The sequence below is a fragment of the Gymnoscopelus microlampas genome, assembly GCF_963454915.1.
Source record: "Gymnoscopelus microlampas genome assembly, chromosome: 1".
NCBI lineage: Eukaryota > Metazoa > Chordata > Actinopteri > Myctophiformes > Myctophidae > Gymnoscopelus > Gymnoscopelus microlampas.
Genome location: NC_139962.1, coordinates 30,122,197 through 30,143,051, shown reverse-complemented (window position 1 = coordinate 30,143,051; position 20,855 = coordinate 30,122,197). Strand labels below are relative to the sequence as shown.

Sequence of the window (20,855 nt, the reverse complement as noted above, 5' to 3'; positions counted from 1 at the left end):
TAATTGGCCCTCAGCTCTGGGCTGAACCTAGGGACCAAGAATGCCCACTAGGGAGGTGCCCCTAATTACCCACAAGATAGACCTGGGATTATTTTGTAAATATCTGTTTACCACCGTAGCCCCCTGGGGGGGTTAAGTGAGAGGAAAACAGTACATAGCGGTAAACATGAACACTATGGGACCGGGGGGGCTTGGCAAAAAACCTGAGGTTTTGTCACTGTAGTGTGATACGAGCCAAATACCTGAAGGCTCCAGGGAGAAGCGAGGGCTAGGCACTGGGGTAATGTGGGGGGTAACCACTGGGACCACAGCTATGGGCTCTACTAAGGCTGGGAGTTGGGGAGCTGAGAGGGGAGGAGCTAATGGCACGATGCAGTTGAAAAGTGGTAAACAACCTGAGGCACCTGGCTGTATGCCCAAGCAGAATAACTAAATGCACAACCCACGCCGTCATGTTATTATTTGGACAGATATTGCTAAGCAATGTCATAACTTATACTGACCTGAAATCGCAATATTGTGACTACTGTGAATAATCACATTCAAAATGTTAGTAACTATAATATAGTTTATAACATTTTATACATATTATGTATAAAATGCATGGGCACAGTGTGTATGCCAACAATACACCGTCCAGACATACAAATTAACTCCTTTGCACTGTAAGATCATTCATTGCTCAACCTGCTGCTGACCACTGACACCCCCCTCCCCCCAATCAACTGACTCTACATTCTCCTGCAAGCCAAGACATCTCTAGATGTCAGAGGAGTGATAAGACATGCCGTGACACTCTGCTGTTCCTTCATGTCTTGCACATACTTTTCAAGCCAGACATAAAGAAAGCCAGACATGAAGCCACAAGGGGAATAATGCAAAGAGAGAAGAAAGGCAGAGAGCTAAAGGTTGAGAGAAGGACAGTGATAGAGGGATGAGGAACGAACCACTGCTTAACCTACATATGGAAAAGACGGATATAGGGAGGAACCAATAGTGAGGAAAAGAAGATAGGAGTGAAGAAAATGGAAGTGGGGTGCAGAGAGCAAGAGTTGCTTATGTAAATCTATTTGTATCACACTATAAATATTTAGTAACACATCCAACATAAGCATTTCTTTTTCTCCTTCAACCTCTACTCAACCATGTTTGGGTTAGCGTCCAGTGGTGTGTTCTACCGTCAGATGCTGTGTACGGCGTATACCTTGAGATTTTTTTTCGTCGCTACCGTATACCTTCAAAAACTGTTTCATCCATTGAAAACGCGAGAGCGTATACCCACGACCACGCGCATCGTATCGTAGCGTATACCTTCCGAAAAAAACTAGAACACAACACTGTTAGCGTCTCAATCTGAAAGTAACCAAAGAGAAAATTCGGAAAACAACTAATGATCTGTGTCTGTCCATAATGTTATTGACAGCTACCTGGTTTGAAGCCATTTTTGGTCTCCGATTCCAGCTCAGGAAGATATTATACGATTCGTCTGGTGTCAAAAGAAGCTAATGTGGCATTAGCAAATTCTGAAGAAGTTGTATGATGCGACTCTATGATCGATTAACCAATAACCATAGATATATACATTGTCTTGGCAAAGACAAAAAGGCTTCATGGGTCTAGGCAACAGAGGAATATCTTTTGAAGAGAGGGAGAAGTTTAATTACCATTTACCAGTTGCACCATTGTTGTTTTTCTTGTTATTTGAATGTTTGTGAAAGAGTCCAACAGTCAGATCAGATGCCCCACCAGCAGCCCCTAGAGGTGGTGCTGCTCCTTACAAACAAATAGAAATTGTTTTGCCAAAAGGGTATGGCAAGAAAGCTCACTCCAAATGGTTAGGGTTCAACCCCCAGGGAGCATGAATGTGCTCAACAAATTTCATGGCAATGAGCCCATGAGATTTTGAGAAAATATGAATTGTGAAGCAAAGTGAAGATTTGGCCAAAGGACGGTGCTAGACGAAAGGCCACAGGGTTGCCCAAATTAGTAGGGTTCCTCCTACAGAGATTAATGTCATTTTTTAGATACATTCTTAGGGACCAAAGCGGTTGACAGAAGGTCAACTTTGTTAGATTCTCTGAACAACATGCAACCATTAGGGAATCGGGATGCAACGGTTCTCGGTTTAATATAGACCGTCCATGGTTAAATGCGTACTTGTGAATTGCAGATTTTTAGTTTTGCAATTACATTTCGCATTACTACTTTACACACTTTTCTTACTGCTGAAATGGTACTGTGTCTGTGTCACTGGAGAAAACCCCTTCCCACGAATGAAACCAACAGTGTTGCTTGCAAAAAAAATAGCAGATCTACAGGCATCATGACACATTGTGAGCTTGTATATTGTCTATTTTCAGCGAGCAATGCGGTCAGATTAATAAATGAGCATACTGATCACTGACGTGATCTCCACTCTTGTCATCTTCACTCCTTATCTTATATACCGAGAGTTTTATTGCAGTGATATAAATGTTCTTCTTTTTTTTGCCCTTGAAAATTATGAAAGGTAGAATAATATCGTCATACTGGAATGTGTCTGAATGGAAAAACTCTACTTTCTTCTATTAACACATTGGGTGCCAGCATTTTATAATAACAGATTACGTTCGGTGCCAGAAATCTCACCGTTGAGCTGCGCAGCGCTGTTTAAGCTGTAGACTCCACGACGTGCATTCCATGTGAAAAAAAGCATGCCTCCATTTTGCCCGATGGTCCTGGCTAACGCCTGGAACGATAACATCTCTTACGGGAGTAACAATGGCGGACCGATCGTGCATACAAAATGAGTCGTTTTCCCCAGCGTAAAAAGTTTCGGAGTTATAGGGGTTTTAGAGAAGGAGATAGAACGGAAGCGGATGGGCGCCATGTTTTTTGACACGGTGATCCATCTGTCCTCTCCTTCTCAGAATCACCACGGGTGATTCCAGAGCTGCTCCAGCCCCTCCCGTGTGAAAAAAAAACTAAAAAAACAAAAAAGACACCAAACACGGTTCAGACCGTGTTCGGCACCAAAGCGCTACTCTGTGAAAACACGGTTCAGTGTTTGGCACCCGATGTGTTAAAAGGAGTAGTTCACCCAACAAATTACTTATTTTCTATCAATTACACACCACATGAAGCCTTGAATTCAAGGAGATTTATTTAGTTTTTGAAGCATTCCAAAGCCAATAATTTGATGACCGGTGGAGGTGAACTACTCCTTTAAGCAAAATAAAGTGAGAATTATTTGAGATATTTTCTATATTTAATTAGTGTGGTTGCCCAACAGGGCAACCAGACTATAGTACTCTATAGCTTTCCATCTTTATTAGTGTGGTTGCCCAACAGGGCAACCAGACTATAGTACTCTATAGATTTCTTTATTTATAGATAAACAATATTTCAAACCGCTATTTCTCCCACAGTTTTTATCCCCCAATGTTGTGCCATATATCAAAATGACCGTCTAAATCGGGAATCGTGTGCGTGTATAGGGCTAAGAGATTGGTTGAATAGTTTAATTGATATTAATTTATTAGTGCCATTAAATGTCCCCATCCACTTTAATGGAAAAGTGAAAAAACTCAAATTCAAGTATTTTTTTCTCAAAAACCGTAAGAGCTAGAGTTATCAGATTTGGAGGGATAATTCATAATATTGTCCGAAATTATTAAAAAAAATATCACACCATTCGGCCTCATGGTGGCGCTATAACAGCCCCCTTTACGTTTTGGCCTGTAACTCTTGAACCGTAGGTCCGAAAATCAAAATTTCTTTTCACCTGGATTCCTTGGGTCACTACGCATCTCCCCATATAGGCCACGCCCATTTGCGTCAGGATAGATTTTTTGATATTGATTTATTTCTGCATTAAATTTCCCCATCCACTTTAATGGGAATTGCAAAAACTCCCATTCAAGTATTTTTTTCTCGGAAACCGTAAGGGCTACAGTTACAAGATTTGGAGGGGAGGTTAATAGTTTTTTGCGAAATTATTATGAAAATAATCACACCAGTCAGCCACATGGTGGCGCTATAACAGCCCACTTTACCTTTTGGCCTATAACTCTTGAACCGTAGGTCGTAAAATCAAAATTTATTTTTCCCTGGATTCCTTGGGTCATTACGCATCTCCCCATATAGGCCACGCCCATTTGCGTCAGGATAGATTTTCCGCCATTTTGAATTTTCTTCAAAACACACTTTTTGCTCCTTTTCCTACAATTTTTTTCCAAATCTCACACAAATCGGTACACATGATCTCTGAGCCCATGCGGTAAACATATCCAAACGGCATTTTCATAGTCCTTACCGTTCGTCCGTAAATGGCTTCCATAGTTAGCGGGAGGGGCCCGTTTTACCAAAAATGCCAGAAATCACGAACGAAACGTCCGGTCAATCCCAAATTCAAATCACATGTCGAGGGTGGTTTACTCAACAAATTCCCAAAAGCATTTCCACTTTGACCCATAAGGGGCGCCCCAAATGCGCAAAATGTAACCGTTTGATGCAAAAACATTATTTCGGGGTGGATCGATCTTTTCAAAATGAAACGCAAGCGATCTCATGAGAGACGTGACAATGTAATTGGCGCAGCCTCCGACGTTATTCCTCCCGGCCTGTTCCTCGAGTCCCGGCGGCCGCGACCCGCGACCGGCGTCGGCGCAACCACACTCTGCAATTTCCCCGGAATTGCGACGCGTCTAGTTTATTTATTTATAGATAAACTTTATTTCAAACCGCATCTCCTCCCACAGTTTTTATCCCCCAATGTTGTGCCATATGTCAAAATGACCGTCTAAATCGGGAATCGTGTGCGTGTATAGGGCTAAGAGATTGGTTGAATAGTTTAATTGATATTAATTTATTAGTGCATTAAATGTCCCCATCCACTTTAATGGAAAAGTGAAAAAACTCAAATTCAAGTATTTTTTTCTCAGAAACCGTAAGAGCTAGAGTTATCAGATTTGGAGGGATAATTCATAATATTGTCCGAAATTATTGAAAAAAATATCACACCATTCTCATGGTGGCGCTATAACAGCCCCCTTTACGTTTTGGCCTGTAACTCTTGAACCGTAGGTCCGAAAATCAAATTTTCTTTTCACCTGGATTCCTTGGGTCACTACGCATCTCCCCATATAGGCCACGCCCATTTGCGTCAGGATAGATTTTTTGATATTGATTTATTTCTGCATTAAATTTCCCCATCCACTTTAATGGGAATTGCAAAAACTCCCATTCAAGTATTTTTTTCTCGGAAACCGTAAGGGCTACAGTTACAAGATTTGGAGGGGAGGTTAATAGTTTTTTGCGAAATTATTATGAAAAGAATCACACCAGTCGGCCACATGGTGGCGCTATAACAGCCCACTTTACCTTTTGGCCTATAACTCTTGAACCGTAGGTCGTAAAATCAAAATGTCTTTTTCCCTAGATTCCTTGGGTCATTACGCAGCTCCCCATATAGGCCACGCCCATTTGCGTCAGGATAGATTTTCCGCCATTTTGCATTTTCTTCAAAACACACTTTTTGCTCCTTTTCCTTCAAATTTTGTCCAAATCTCACACAAATCGGTACACGTGATCTATGGACCCATGCGATAAAGATATCCAAACGGCATTTTGATAGTCCTTACCGTTCTTCCGTAAATTGTTTCCAAAGTTAGCGGGAGGGGCCCGTTTTACCAAAAATGTCAAAAATCACAAACGAAACGTCCAATCGATCCCAAATTTGAATCACATGTCGAGGGTGATTTACTCAACGAGTCCCCAAAAGCATTTCCACTTTGACCCATAGGGGGTGCCACGAATGCGCAAAATGTCACCGTTTGATGCAAAAACATGATTTTCGGGGGAGTCGGTCCCTTCAAAATGAAACGCAAGCGATCTCAGTAGTGACGTGACGATGTGATTGGCGCAGTCTCCGACGGTATTCCTCCCGGCGTAATACTGGAGTCCCGACCGGCGTCGGCGCAACCACACTTTGCAATTTCCCAGAATTGCGACGCGTCTAGTTATTATTATTATATATATTTATATATTTTTAAACTGTACCAAAACTGTGACCCAAAGACCAACGTTTGAACTGAATCAGGTGCAGGTGTAGGCAACCTATATTATCAAAAGAGCCATTTTTGTCCCAAAAGATTATTAAAAACCTGTCAGGAGCGGCTTTTTTTTTGTGTACTATTTCTGGTGTTTCAATATAACTTTTTTTTATTGTTTGCTAACTTCTCAAAGCAGATCAAGTATACCAGTAAGCCAGCAACGTTGGTGGTGAAAGCAAACAAACCAAGCATTAATACATTCTTTATTTTCCTTCAATAATTAGTTTCTTATTTTTATCTGGTGCATGGGCGACACTTTTTTCTTTGCAATAGGAGAATGTAAGAATAACGTTATGTCTATTTCAATAATAAACTATGATTAAAAAAACTCTTGTTCCTTTGCATACTTCTTTGCCGAAGCAACTGGGAGCCACGGGAGAGGGTCTAAGAGCCACATAGAGCAGCAAGTTGCCTACCCCTGCCCTAGTGAGTAGTGACCACATCTCTTCTGTTTTGTTACACATTATTCCCTTATATAAAAAGGTATCCATTATTGCTTATTACACCCTACATGGGTTGGATAAACCTCACCAGACAAATCTTGATATGGCTAAAGCTGAATTGAAGAACCAGGCAAGCAGTGGCCTGATGCTTCTATAGCGAGTTTAGTGACAGAGGCACTGAAAGCACTCAGATCAGATGAGCTGGCCCCTTTGGAGGGGGGGACGTGTCTTCAATGCTAAAAACAACCAGGCATGCAGCTCCACTACGGCTACACTCACTGGGCCCTGTAAGCAGAGCCAGGGAACCCATGAGCAAAGCAATGCAAATCCACTCATGTTCTCTCACACTCTGCCCTCTCTTACCTGCTCTCTCATCTGCAAATGCTGGCTTATATCGTCGATTAGCAAAACTGATCAACAAACTGATGTTAATCCTTTGCTCCTCCCCATTTACATTCTCAAGCTCGCTCCCTCTCATCTGCCCGACCTTATGTGCCATTCATTATGGGAGATGGGAAAACTTAGTGCTGTTATTTGCCTCCCCCTATCAATAAAATAAGCATTTCCCCCCCACCCCGTGCATTCCTAACATAGTACACTGTATAATCATGTGCACATGTACATGTACACGCACACATAGACACACACACACTCTTTTAGGATGAGTCACGACAGTCACAGCCAATGAGACAGGACTTTTGACTGACCTTAAGGTTTCAAACAGAAAAACCCCACCCTGAGAAAAGAAGACATCAGCAACTACACTACATAACCCTAAAAGTACACACTCAACAGGGTTCAGCACAAAATCAACAGGGCTTGATCTATACACTAAAATAACCCTAAAGCACACGCCCAACAGGGTTGAGCACAACATCAACAGAGCTAAAGCCTTATGGAGAGAGAAGGGTCTCCTCGTGGTTCTTTTTTCCATTTCCTGTAAAGTTGCAGTTTTGGATATAAAAGGTTTCCCCCCCCCCGACAGCATCGATATACATGTGTATGCACAGACAGACAGCCCACAATAGCTTTGCATCACTTTGACGCTAAAATAATAATACAGTTATACAGGAGCTCTGCATTTCTCTAAGGGCTGGACAATAAAATATATCAATATTATATCACTATTTTGAGACTAGATATCGTCAAGGATTTTGGATATTGTGACATCATGATATGGCATAAGTGTTGTTTTTTTCCTGGTTTTAAATCACATAAGCCCGATTTTATACTTTAAAAAGAATTTAGAAATGTTCAAAGATTACAAGAATTACTCAGCGCATCGCAATATTAAAAGAGGTATTTGGTCAAGAAAATTGAGATATTTTCTGCTGTCCTTGTCCATATCACCCAGCACTAATTTCTTCTTAATACTTGGAGGCACACTACTTAGCATGCCGTTATGTTACTTTATTACCCACTGTTTAGATAGCCCCATGCTGCTACAGGATTAGCCACACCTGGCTGACATTTAACTTAATAGCTAACCAGACAGGACAGTGACTCTTTCACTGCTGAAGCAAATCAGGTTGAAATCCTATCAGACCGGTGACAAAGCAAATCCCATCACAAACAGAGACATGTTAATTTGGGCTGACAAAGTGACTTTAATACTGTAGCCTTGCTATTTTTGGCAGCAGAAATCGGGATAATCAAATCAAGCTGGTGGAAGTGACGCCTACCGTCACGCAGTGGTGGAAAAAGTACTCAAATGTTTTACTTAAGTAAAAGTATCAATACTGCAATGTAGAAGTACTCTGTTACAAATAGTCCGGAATTCAAAATGTACTTAAAAAGTAAAAGTATGAAAGTATTGGTATCCAAATGTACTTAAAGTACCAAAAGTAAAAGCACTAAAATGTTTGAAAATAGCCGATCTACAAGCTCACAACACGTTGTGAGCTTGTAGATCTCACAACACGTTGTGAGCTTGTAGATCGGCTATTTTCAAATAGACTAGGTATAAAATAGGGCTAAAATGGTTAATATATGTTTTATAATGTAATAACTTATATATGCAAAGTAACTAGTAACTAAAGTTTTCAAATAATTGGAGTGGAGTAAAAGTACAATATTTGCCCCTGAGATGTTGTGGAGTAGAGGTAAAAGTATAGACAATTGGAAATACTCCAGTAAAGTAAAAGTACCTCAAAATTGTATTTAAGTACAGTACTTGAGTAAATGTACTTAGTTAGTTTACACCACTGCCGTCACGCACCAAGCAAACGCAATAACAAGTGGGGTGGAAATACAGGTAGAGAGGTGGGCAGTGGAAGGAGTTGTACCACCACTCTGGTCAAAATAATAAAAAAACATGTTAAACTGTGAGCTAGCACTCCAAATGATCTGACAGAGAGGTTCAGGAGAGTGGTTATTAATCATAGTTGAACTTCCCTACACCGGTTGCCTGTCTGTTTTAGGATTGATTTTTAGGTTTGCACCGATTTACCTTTAAGGCAATTCATGGCCTGGCCCCTAATTCTATTTTGGAGTCATTAACCCCTTATGAGCCTGTGTGCAGCCTGAGGTTTTTTTCCTGAGTCGAGGCTGAAGACAAAGGGTGACCGTTCCTCTGCTGTCAGGGGCTCCTTGACTTTGGAATGACCTGCCTGAGGAACTCTCTTGTGTGTGCGTGTGCGTGTGTGCGTGTGTGTGTGTGTGTGTGTATGTGTGTGTGTGACTGAGAGAGTGAGAGACACAGACAGACAGACAGACATAAAATGCTTTCTACTATGGAAGTGAGGTTGCTTACCTGAAGCCATCTCCCACAGTGACTATCTCCACCTCACTGTCTGTGGAGGTGACGTTGATCTCCTCGCTGGCAGTGACTGGTGGCGCCGGGGCTGGAGTGGCTTCAATCACCACCACGTCCTCGTCCAGAGCACCTGAACATAAAACCAAGGGTTAAACTCCATCAGGCCTCTCACAATCATTAATAATAATCGCATGATAGCAATTATTTTGCATGACATTGCTGTCGGGCAGAAACCTCTCATCTCCATATTCTAACTTTTTGTATTTTTTCCCGTAAATTAATGCCCTACTTGATGGTACTACAGCGTCACACAAAAGTATCAAAAGTAGCAGATTCACAAGCTCTAAACGCGGCACGAAGCGACGCGATTTGAGCTTGTAGATCTGCTACTTTTGAATTTGAATCCTGAAAAGTAACAGTTTTGGACATATGAGGTTTCTACCCGACAGAGACGATAATCATTATAACTGTCATAATCATCATACTGTTATCTTTTCCATGTTGAAAAATGTTGCAAAGATTGCGGGGATTGCAGATCAACAAGCTCGTCAGAGCTTAATGTAGATCGGACATTTCCACTTTATTTTGCTTTTTGTTTGAAAGTATAACGTTATTAAATATGTCCGTTATTTCTATTTCAGTTATTTGTCACATCTGCCCTCTGCAATTTGTGTTTAAGGAAGCCTGAAAGCCAAAAACTATTTTTATTCATATGTGCCAAAAGCACAAAGCGTTAATTACAATTGTGTGACAATTAATCGTCAAATAAGATTTCATGATGGTGACAGGCAGCCCTAAACTCCATGACAGAACATGCAAACTCCTGCAGATAACAGCAAGCAATCCCAATGATGTTTTTATCAACACAGAACTTTTCAAATGGAACCTGGTTTAAACCCCACTTCCTTTTGCAATTTGGGCCACGCTCTGCTACGTTTATGCATCACTGTGAATGTTGTATATTATGGGAAATGCTAAATATAAAAATGTGTGCACATAATGTCGAACTTGGATACACAAATACACTATAATGTGTGGAGGGAGATGTACTCTTCTCTTGTCCTACTTTCATTTTGCATTCTTACTCAAACAGCATGACTCCTTTTCCCCTCGGTTACCGCTGTTACCGCAAGTTGTGAGAGTAGCTAGATTTTTCACGTTTTCTCCAATACCCTATACTGTATATGTGTAGTACTATAGCCTAAAAGAAATATAGGTCAGCAAATGCCGCTCAAAACTGTTTGCAGTGGGATTGGCTTTTTTTCCCTCCAGCTGCATCAAGAGATCTGTCCTCTGATTGGTCCTGTACAGCTCTCTCTCTCTCTCCACTCGCCCTGCCTGGCCTTGCTGTCGGCAGCAGGACCTCGGGGGTGTTCAATAAGCCTGACCATTTTAAAATGTTGAAATCAAGAGCAGTGGAAGAGGCGTAAATCTCAAGCTGTTCTGCTAGTGCTATCAACACTTTAAAAATAATTAATAAAACAAAACACGTAAAGCCTATTGTATAGGAAAAAAAGCTTAGCCGTGTTAAGTACTGGGCTAAAAGGGTCTGTGTCTTAGTGTGCCGTAACTAGAGGCTTATCATGCTGGCAAACTCAATTCCCCAAAGTCATTTCTATTCCAGTGGTCTCCTAGGAGCTGCTGCTTAGCACCCTCCCCTAGCCTAGCTACCTGGGATGCCGAAGAACCACTCATGCTGTTACACAAACAAATAGTTAATAGTAAAAAATATATATGAATTCCAAGTGGCCTTGTAATTGGTTTAAGTTTGAACAAAAGCACAAACAACCAACTGTTTTGACATCTCAGATGGTGCACCGCACTCAGGTGTTGTGTAAAAAGAAGCAATTCTGTCACCTGTGCTCTTGATTCTGTGTTAATTGTTTAATGTATGGGTTGAAGAGATCTTGTTAATCTTAGATCTAGGCTGAAAAATCTGTATATGAGTTCCAAACGGTTGTGCATCTGGGTCTGTGCTCCATTACAGGTATGATTCTACCCAGCATCGGTTAAAAAGTTGGCTCCAGCAGCTGCCTCCCTCCATGGCTGTGTTGTAAACAAAAGCCTCGCTCCCCTCAGAGACCTGCTGTTTCTATGCAAAAGGCTGCAGCGCAGAGCTGGGAGCCTGAGTCTTCTCCACCCACCTGCCTCCCATGACAATCAGAGGCACAACCGCAAACCTCTCCCCTGACCCCTTCACAGCCCCCTCAGGGCCACGGCAGTGCCAAACATTGTCAAGGCTACATGAAGAATACAATGAACTGAGATGGAGGTGAGAGTTATCCAAGGGTAATTCGCATTTCCTTGAAACACAGAGTTCTCTCGTGACAAAGTCCTCATTTCAGCTCAGGAAACAGAGGGTGCCTGTTAGATGCATGCTGAACTGAGCCGTGTCATCATACTCAGATGAGGGTGTTAGGAAGATTTAGGAACTGACGACGTCGACGCATGCATTCTAACCAAAGTATAGATCTGTGGTCTGAGCGACCAGTTGACCAGGTGTGGGGCTTCAGATAGCAGAGGGGAGATGGAAAATGTCACCTACTCACAAGTCCCTCACCACCACTGCCTTTGAACTAATGATCCATTGGTTAGCTTTTTTTGGACCAACAGCTGCCCAACCCATTTCAGAGCCAATCAAACTCCACCAGTAGTTTTGTGTTATGCACACAAAACTGTGCTTCAGCCCTTGTTCAAAAGAGGCACAGACAGACACAGAATACATTAGCAGATATATTTTCACCTTCAACAAAGTGGAAGGGAAACTGGGGTTTGCGTGATGCTATTAAGCTAATATCATGACAAGAAGTTATATTGTTGATGGCAAAGCCTTTGCCATCTCTGTCATCAAAGTTTCTCTGCAACATCAAGGGGGAATCTATGACATCAGCCATGCATTGTAACTGCTACTCACCCTCTTCCTTATGTACATGGCTCACCTCAACACTAGTATGGTACAGATTACTAGCTAGTGTTGCTGCAAAACTAATTTTCCTGTAAGTATTACAATGTTATTATTGATCCTAAAGCATTTTAGCCTGACTGCAGAAACAGACAAATGTCCCAAAGTCAGCATAAAGATGACAAGACTTCAAAACTGGAAATGGCAATGAATTCACTATCAGTGACTAGATGTGATGGACTTCATAACAACTAGTCATGACTAATATAGCATTGCTTTAATTGGTACTTGTCTCACTTTCACTGACAATATGATTACTAGATATGGTTAGCGATCAAGTAATTTGAATGACAAAATGGTGGCACTGTATGAAAAGGAAGTAACCCATCCCTCCACAACCTCATTTCAACAAAAGCCAGCGAATCGCTCAATGTCAAAGCAAACAAATTGGGTGTAACAGACTAACTGCGGGCTGGTGTGATTGCATTGAATAAATACTGAATCTGTATAATCTACTCTTGGCCTGTCCATGTGTAGTCTAAAGCTCAATTTATACTTCATCATATGATGGTGTTGCACACCAAAAGTGTCTCACAACGCATCATGGCACGTTGTGACCTTGTATAATGGCTATTTTCAGCGTGCAACACCAATGTACAATGGAGATGGAGCATAAACAAAGTATTACCCCTGCTGTACGATGGGTCTGACTCTATTGTGTTAATGCATCTCCGCACAAATAACAGCAAGTTCTGTAAAGTTACTGTGCTTGGAGCCACTGATTTTGACTCTGTTGCATATATAATATTTGGTAATAATAACAACTGTATTCCTTTGTGTTTCTGTAACTGCAAATTACAAAAGACTGATTCAGTAATTTGCCTATCCTCTTGCTTATCTATAACCATTATCTGTACCGAGTAACAGACATGAGAAGGAGCTGGGACAGGGCAATTGTTTTGCTTAACCACTGAAGTCTTAAAGGGATAGTTCACCCTAAAATTACTTATTTTCTATCAATTACACACCCCATGATGCCTTGAATTCATGGAGATTTTTTTAGTTGTTGTCACATTCCTAAGCCAACAATTTGATGACCGGTGGAAAGATGCTAATCTCTCCAGTAGGAGACTCAAAGTTGACACTTTGAGTCTCTTAGGGATGCGACAAAGACTAAAAAATCTCTATTTTTGGGGGTGAACTATCCCTTTAAATGGGCGGCTATGGCTCAGGAGATAGAGTGGCCGCTTAGGAATCGGAAAGGTTCCCCGGTTCGATCCCTGGCTCCTATTGTGTTTACTGTCGATGTGTCATTGAGCAGACCAACACACTGAACCCCTGAACTGGAAGCAATGGTTTGACTTTCCTCTGCTGCCTGTGTGTTCATGTGTGTGTGTGAATGGGTGAATGTAACACACATTGTAAAGCACTTTGGATAAAGGGCGCTATATAAATGCTCTATTTACCCCTTATATACTTTGTTGTACAATGAATCGTGAAAATAGCCAATGTACAAGGTCACAACGCGTCAAGCTTCGTCCTACAACGGTGTCGTTAGGCCTGTCACAATTATTACATCATCGCAATTATTTGATATAGTCGCAATTATTTTTGCATAATCGTCGAAATCGTTTCCATGTTTAAAAATGTTCATATATTTTCAAACACTTTCCAAAAATAGCAGAAATAGCAGATCAACAAGCTCACAACGCGTCACAAAGTGGCACACGACACCATGGTATGACGGAGAATAGATCAGGCTTTTCTCTCACCTGTGGCTACAGCAGCACTGTTGGGCTGGCTGCTGGTGCTGCTGACGTCCACGTACAGCTCATCCTCTGCTTCGGTGGAGGAGGGGGACGACGACTCGCTGCTCAGCTCCTCGCTCGAGCTACTGGTGCTGTGGAGCAACGCGTATTTCTTGCGAGCGATCACCTCCCGCTTCTTCCTCTGGAGAAGCAGCCGCTCCTTCTGCTTCTGGGTCCGCTGTGTCCCGCTGGGCGCCGCCTTCAGAAAGCGCTTCCTGTGGGGCGGGCGACGTCCACTTAGACACGGCCGCTTCAGCAGCACGGGCTCGGCCTCCGACCGCACCCACTTGTGCGAGCGACTCCCCCGAGTTCGACCCAGGACGGGGCGTAACCCGACACCCGTCCCTTCCGCCACCGCCGCCTTGTGTTGGTGGCCCCCCGCCGCCCCGGCCTCCCCCTCGTCCTCTGAGCTCAGAGTGTCCGAGTCCCCGAATCGCAGGCTGGACGAAGGGGAGGACGCACAGTCACTGAAAGAGGACTCGTCGTTGTGTTCATCTTCGCTCGGATGTTCTAAGAGTTCCACCCTGGGGCGCTGGGGGGCCAACGAGCTCTCGCTGATGTGGCCCTCCTTCAGGGAGCAGTCTGAAGGGCCTGCCTGTTGGCTCTTGCGCTTTTTGCGCCCAGGCAGGCTCCTCTCTGAGTCTCTGCGTGCTCCTGTGTCCCTCAGGGACCGGTGCCTGGGCTCCGCACACAGCGTTGCAAACTCACTGCCTGCTTTGCCGATCACCTCCATGTTTACAGGGAAGCTCTTGGCTGCCTCCACAGGCTCTGGGTTGACCAGTGGCTCCTTCAGGTTCTCCTGTCTGCCCGTGGCCTCAGATGGCACCTCACTCTTCATGGTGGCAGGTCCTCACCTCACAGATGAAATGCCCAGTACATACACACGCGCACACACACACCCTCTCACACACACACATCCACACCCACACGCCGGGTCCTAGGATTCTATCAGTGTCATCTCACTCAACCTAGAGCATGGAAGAAAGTAGAGGAAAAATGAGAGGGTGTTAAAATATCAGGTGCACACGATTACAATTATTCTTATTTATTATTATATTATTTTTCCTAAAACGTATTTTTCTTATGTAGGGCTATATGACCATAAAAGTAAAGATAAGGACCTTACTGTGGCAAGTGGCTGTTCACAGCCACTTGCACAATATGCAATTATTTAACATATTGCACCTCTTTAGTAATTTTGTATGTGTGCGGACATATAAAAAAATTAAAAACCTCCAGGACTGCTTAATATTTGTGGTAGAAAAGACTAGAGAAAATGAATAACCTCTGGCTGAGTCAATTATGAGGCATTTAGGCTGCTTTATTGTTTCCTGGGCTGGCAATGCATGAATCACAATGAATACTAACCTGAATTTCTCTCTCACACACACACGCACGCACGCACGCACATACACGCACATACACGCACGCACGCACGCACGCACATGCACGCACACACACACACACACACACACACACACACACACACACACACACACACACACACACACACACACACACACACACACACACACACACACACACACACACACACACACACACACACACACACACACACACACACACACTATTAGGGAACAAAAGCTAGAAGGAATAAAGAATATGTAAGGTAACAAAATATAATTTCACAAAGCTAGATGAGCCATTCATTGTGTGACTTCTGTTAACAAACATTGTATTATTATATTACCCTGCTAATTGCTTAAATGTGAGAAATGGTTAAAATGTATTGTGCCTCAAAATTATCTTTGTACACAACTACAATCTCACATTCTGTATAAAAACAAAATTAATACTATCAATAACTACTCATCCCTCAGTTTACTGAGATTAATGACGGCCATTGGCCCAAATCTTTTCTAAGGCTACTGTACATGCACACTAATTGTGTTCATCTTTTAAAAGAAAATTACAATGAAAACAATCTCCATCCACACCAACAGGTTTCATAAATAATCTCCACACTCCATTTGCGAAAATGCATAATGCATTTGACAGCCATTTGACAACAACATCCATGGAACAGTACTTCAAAGCTTGTGCATTCAAAGAATGTTTCCCCTTTCTGTTGATGTAGTCTGTGGCTTTAGCTAGGGTTAGGTGAACTATTTAGGCAACACAAGGCAAAGGCCAGTTTCCAAGACAATTTTGATTTGCAGAAAAAAAGTATAGCTTTTTAAAATGTATATTGGTATTCCCTGATTAAACAGACCACCGTACATCTACATAAATGCCCAGACAAATAATGATTTATTTACTGTTAAAATTGTGGGAACTTAAGTTGCTAGGTAGGTCAGGTGAATGAAGCCATTAAATCTCAACGGTGCGTACATTTTCTCCCATTATGAGTCATTAGCTTATATGCAGATCACTGAATGTTATTGTTTGACAAGAAGCACATTGTTTACTAACAATGAATTTAATGATAACCATATAATAACATTTGCAAAATCCAATTAAGCCAAAAACGGTGCAGCCATAATGGTCATATTTATATACTATGAATAATAAGAGTTAACCCTTTACTTTCAAAATCATCTGGCCTGCTGCATGGTATTCCATAGCACTGAGATTGAAAATTAGGATAAACAAACTATACCACAGATTGCTAATTTAGTTACTAGCTACTTGTGGTGTTTCCTATTGCCCAATCGTCCCTCCCTCACAAATGCTCTGCAAAATAAAGGCAGTTATTTGTTTTCAGATTGTGGATTCATCAAAACCAGTTTCCAAAAGAAGGATAAGCATAGATACCCAGTTACTGAATAGGTTCTGTAAGAACATGCAAGTTTAACTTTATCATATGTGTACTACCAAGTTTGCACAATTATGGAAAAAATGTCATGTAGCGATATTTATGCGAAATATCTGGATAGCGATATGACTATGCGTTCGCACTTGTCATTTGATATTTTAAGTGTAGCAACAGTGAAGAAACTAAGCTTTCTTCCAAAACCAGCATATTACAAGTCAATGTTCCTCTTATTTAAAATGTATTAACCCATTCAATCCGGGAATGCATCCGTCATTTAAAGTTTTTGTTATAGCCATTATTTTATACTTTGATAGCAGATATACAAGCTCATAGTGTAGATCTGCAAAAAATATTTAAATTGTGGAACTTTTTGCTTCTAGAGGTCCTTATTACAAAAGTAAGTAAGCAGGTCGGGCAGCATGAGCAATATGAGACAAGGCGGCGCGTTCAAGTGAAACTTTCATGGGTGTTGCTCGTCTCATGCACACCTCTTCCGTGCCAGAGTTGAATTGTCTTTACATTTATCTATTTGACACACAAAAGGAAAGAAGGGGTGAATTTCCTTTGAGGCTGGATAAAACAAGGGATGTTTGTGATTGGCTGGCTTTACCTGTATGCAGGGAAAGCGTGGGAAAATGTATTATCCATATTGTTGCCTTTTGCGATTTTGATATCTTACATGTTCATATCTAGGTAACTATGTTTATGATAACTATATAATAGGCCAGCTAACAAGAATACCATAATTGGTGAATCGTTTTTTTAAAGCCACTCATAACATGAAAACAATTCATAATATTTTGTTGTTGGAAAAACACCCAGGAGTGTATATTATATCAACGTAACAGAAATGTATGTAAAACCATGGTTTTTGAAGAAGTAGACTAGACTGACAGAGAAAAGGAAAGGGAAACATACAGGGGCGCTGTTTGTTTTTGCTACTAAGGATTAGAATAACATTTCAGGTTCTATTACAAGAAGATAATTCACATCATCAGATATTGTTATGGATTTGAAAACTCAAACGAACCAACCTTAGTTCATTTTCATGAAAGCCACAATGGAGTAAAAGACTATTGTCTTATAGCCAACATGACTGTTTGAGTTAGCCAAACCAAACCTAAACAGGGGATAGCAAACAATGTACAGCCAAGATGGCTGCACTAAGAGCACATATTCTTTTAGAGACAACAATAAGCTCTGGCCATTATGTTAGCAGTAAAAAAAACTGCCTAGGTGACATTTTTTTAAATAGAAGGAACAAGGATGACAACCATATTTTGCACTGTGATCAACTTGCAAGATTGTATGGCGACATCAGTCATGTGGCAAGCCACATTTTCATGATATTAAAATGCATAATATCTCAAATTCTCCCTCAATGCAATGAGACACACTAGGTGTTGTTGTGAAATATGTAACATTATGTTTAACTGACATAACATGACACAAATGTCATTCTGTACCTTCCATTTGATTTCAGTTCTACTTGGAAGATTGTATTAGTCAGCGTATCATATTATATTTTCTTGTATTTTTGAACTTTGTAGAAGATGTTTTGAGGCAATCAAGCTTATCATGACTACATTTGTTATTATTCATCATTATTAAATGACTTGAAACTGAGATGTTTTTGTCAACTAATAAGTGAAGAAATGAGCTGCTGCCTGCCAATGAAAGGAAGCCCCAGGCCCAACCTATGCCATGGTCCACAGAGACTTTCTCTCCAAGCCACTGATGAGTCTCTAGCCCTTTACATACCACAGAACAGACTGCGCAATGACATGCATGAATACAGAGGCCTCAAAGGAACAACAGCACTGGAGGCAATCTCTCCCTGAGCAGCAGCAGGGATACAACATGCATTATTTCCAAGGGGATGACGATGATCATGATGACTTCCAGTCAGATAATGCACACCCCCCCCCCCCCCCCCCCACTACTCACTCTCACTCACACACACACACACACACACACACACACACACACACACACACACACACACACACACACACACACACACACACATACACACACACACGATAGAATACTGATGTATAAATAACAACAACAAAACAGGACATCCAAGTAAGACATATAATACAGGATGAACCTCTCTCAGCCAGGACTGTTGAGCTGCTGTAATGTTGCTTCACATAGGCAATCAATCACTACGAGTCGCAGTAACAGCAAGCCATATTGTTCCATGTATTTTAACACATATCACAAACAATAATATTAGATAGATCAGGTCTCAAAAAGCTATGCTCAGTGATGTCATTTGGGTGCTGTGTGTACCACACAGCACCCAAATGACATCACTGAGCACAGCTTTTTTGAGGTCATATGATACAACATGACATTTCGTGTTGGTACAAATTACAGGAGAAACACGAATATGTTATTACATAGTTATTGCAATCAGCCAGATGAAGGATCAGTCAACTAGAATAGATAGCCATAGCGAGCTAGCCTAGTAGCACATAATACTAGTGAGAGAGAGAGAAGACAACAAAGGCAAAACATACCTTAAGCCCAACGATAGTTCCATTTAAAAAATCTGCCACCACCGGCCTTTTTGTCACACATCTGTGATTAAACCCAGTGGATCATGAATGCTGGGATATTCAGAACCCAGCTGGTCAAATAAACTAGTGATCTAAGCGATCAGGCCTAAATACACATCGCGATCCAACGGCTGTGGGTTGTGAAACTGACAACACAGTCCAGAGCAGCAGAGGAACCACATCGAAGCGAAACAGGGCCCTGCTTTCAGTGTGTTGCCAGGTTTTCCAGAGAGAAACAAGCAACCAGGTCTAGGAAAACATAAAGCCCAATAGAAGCGACTATTAAAGAGGCCACATGAGCACTTTTAAACACTGGTGTTCAGAAGTGGGATCGCTACATAGGGTATTTGAAAATAGCCGATCTACAAGCTCCCCCGTGAGCTTGTAGATCTGCTATTTTCAAATAAAATCTTTGGGGGGAGGGGAACAATTGGAATGTTTTGGAACATTTTATCAACACAAATCTTGTATGGGGGCCCCTGGCAGAAAATGTATTTAGATATGGGGGGGGGGGGGGGTCGGTGGATAAATACAAATTAATATGGGGGTCCTTTCCTTGACATGAACATGTTTGAGAACCACTGGTTTCAACAACATTTGGAAACAAGCCCCTAAAAAGCAACAACACGTTAGAAACAAGCCCCCCAAAAAACGCAACTAACCCATAGACTAGAGAACTAACCACGCGATATTTACAAACAACTTCACAGGAAAAACAATCCCCAAAGTCGCTTATAATAATCGGACATGGCAACACTGCCTGGTTTTGGTGAAGAGCTAACAAGCTAACGTTAGCTCCACTTCACTGACCAAAAGAACCGATGATACTCACGTCATTTCTGACCATTAATACATCACAATGCATTCTCTGACCACATTGCACAATCTGACTAGCGTGTTTTCCATAGATATAAGTATAAATTGCTCACTATTAGCCCTCGACGAAGCTCCCATTCCTGGTTGATCGAGGCTTCATCCACTGTTGTTTACCCAGCAGGTCGTCTCTGCTCTCTGCTACTGACTGCTGCCTAAACACAACGATACCACTCACAGCCACACAGGGGCGCCAGACTCAGAGCCTTCTCCCAGTGGTGTAAAGTAACTGAGTATATTTACTCAAGTACTGTACTTACAGTACAAGTACAATTTTGAGATTTTTTTTTACTTTGTTGGGGTAATTCCAATTTTCAGTACTTTTACTTCTACTCCACTACATCCCAGAGGCAAATATTGTACTTTTTACTCCACTACGACTGTAAGAAAACTTTAGTTACTAGTTACTTTGTAGATTTTGATTATTATTACATAACATACATTAACCACTTCAACTTCAAACAACTTTATTTTAACTTTGTTTGTGGTTTGTTTGCAGTTAAAAACACAACATACACCATACATCCACCAGACCTAGGTGTTCAGCAGTCTGATGGAGGTAGGTACAATGCTGGCTAAGCCCCTTTTGGTAAGTGGCATCAGTCTGTAATGAGTGTGAAGGGGGTGTGTGTTATCCTC

At 41.6% G+C, this 20,855-nt stretch overlaps 1 protein-coding gene across 3 annotated transcripts in view; it reads right to left on the bottom strand.

Annotated features, from left to right (window-relative positions):
* Window positions 1–20,369, bottom strand: part of rnf111 (ring finger protein 111) — a 44,555-nt gene extending 24,186 nt beyond the window's left edge. For 2 of the 3 annotated variants that reach the window (XM_084065234.1, XM_084065236.1), the window contains exons 1-3: window positions 20,273–20,369; window positions 13,965–14,968; window positions 9,288–9,420 (exon numbers count right to left, since the gene is read on the bottom strand). In XM_084065234.1, the coding sequence (XP_083921360.1) occupies window positions 9,288–9,420; window positions 13,965–14,838 (1,007 nt within the window). In that variant the 5' untranslated portion in view covers window positions 14,839–14,968; window positions 20,273–20,369. Of the gene's footprint in view, window positions 1–9,287; window positions 9,421–13,964; window positions 14,969–19,304; window positions 19,494–20,272 lie in introns of those variants that run through there. The other variant, XM_084065235.1, reaches the window with a different exon arrangement.
* Window positions 20,370–20,855: the final 486 nt, after the last annotated feature.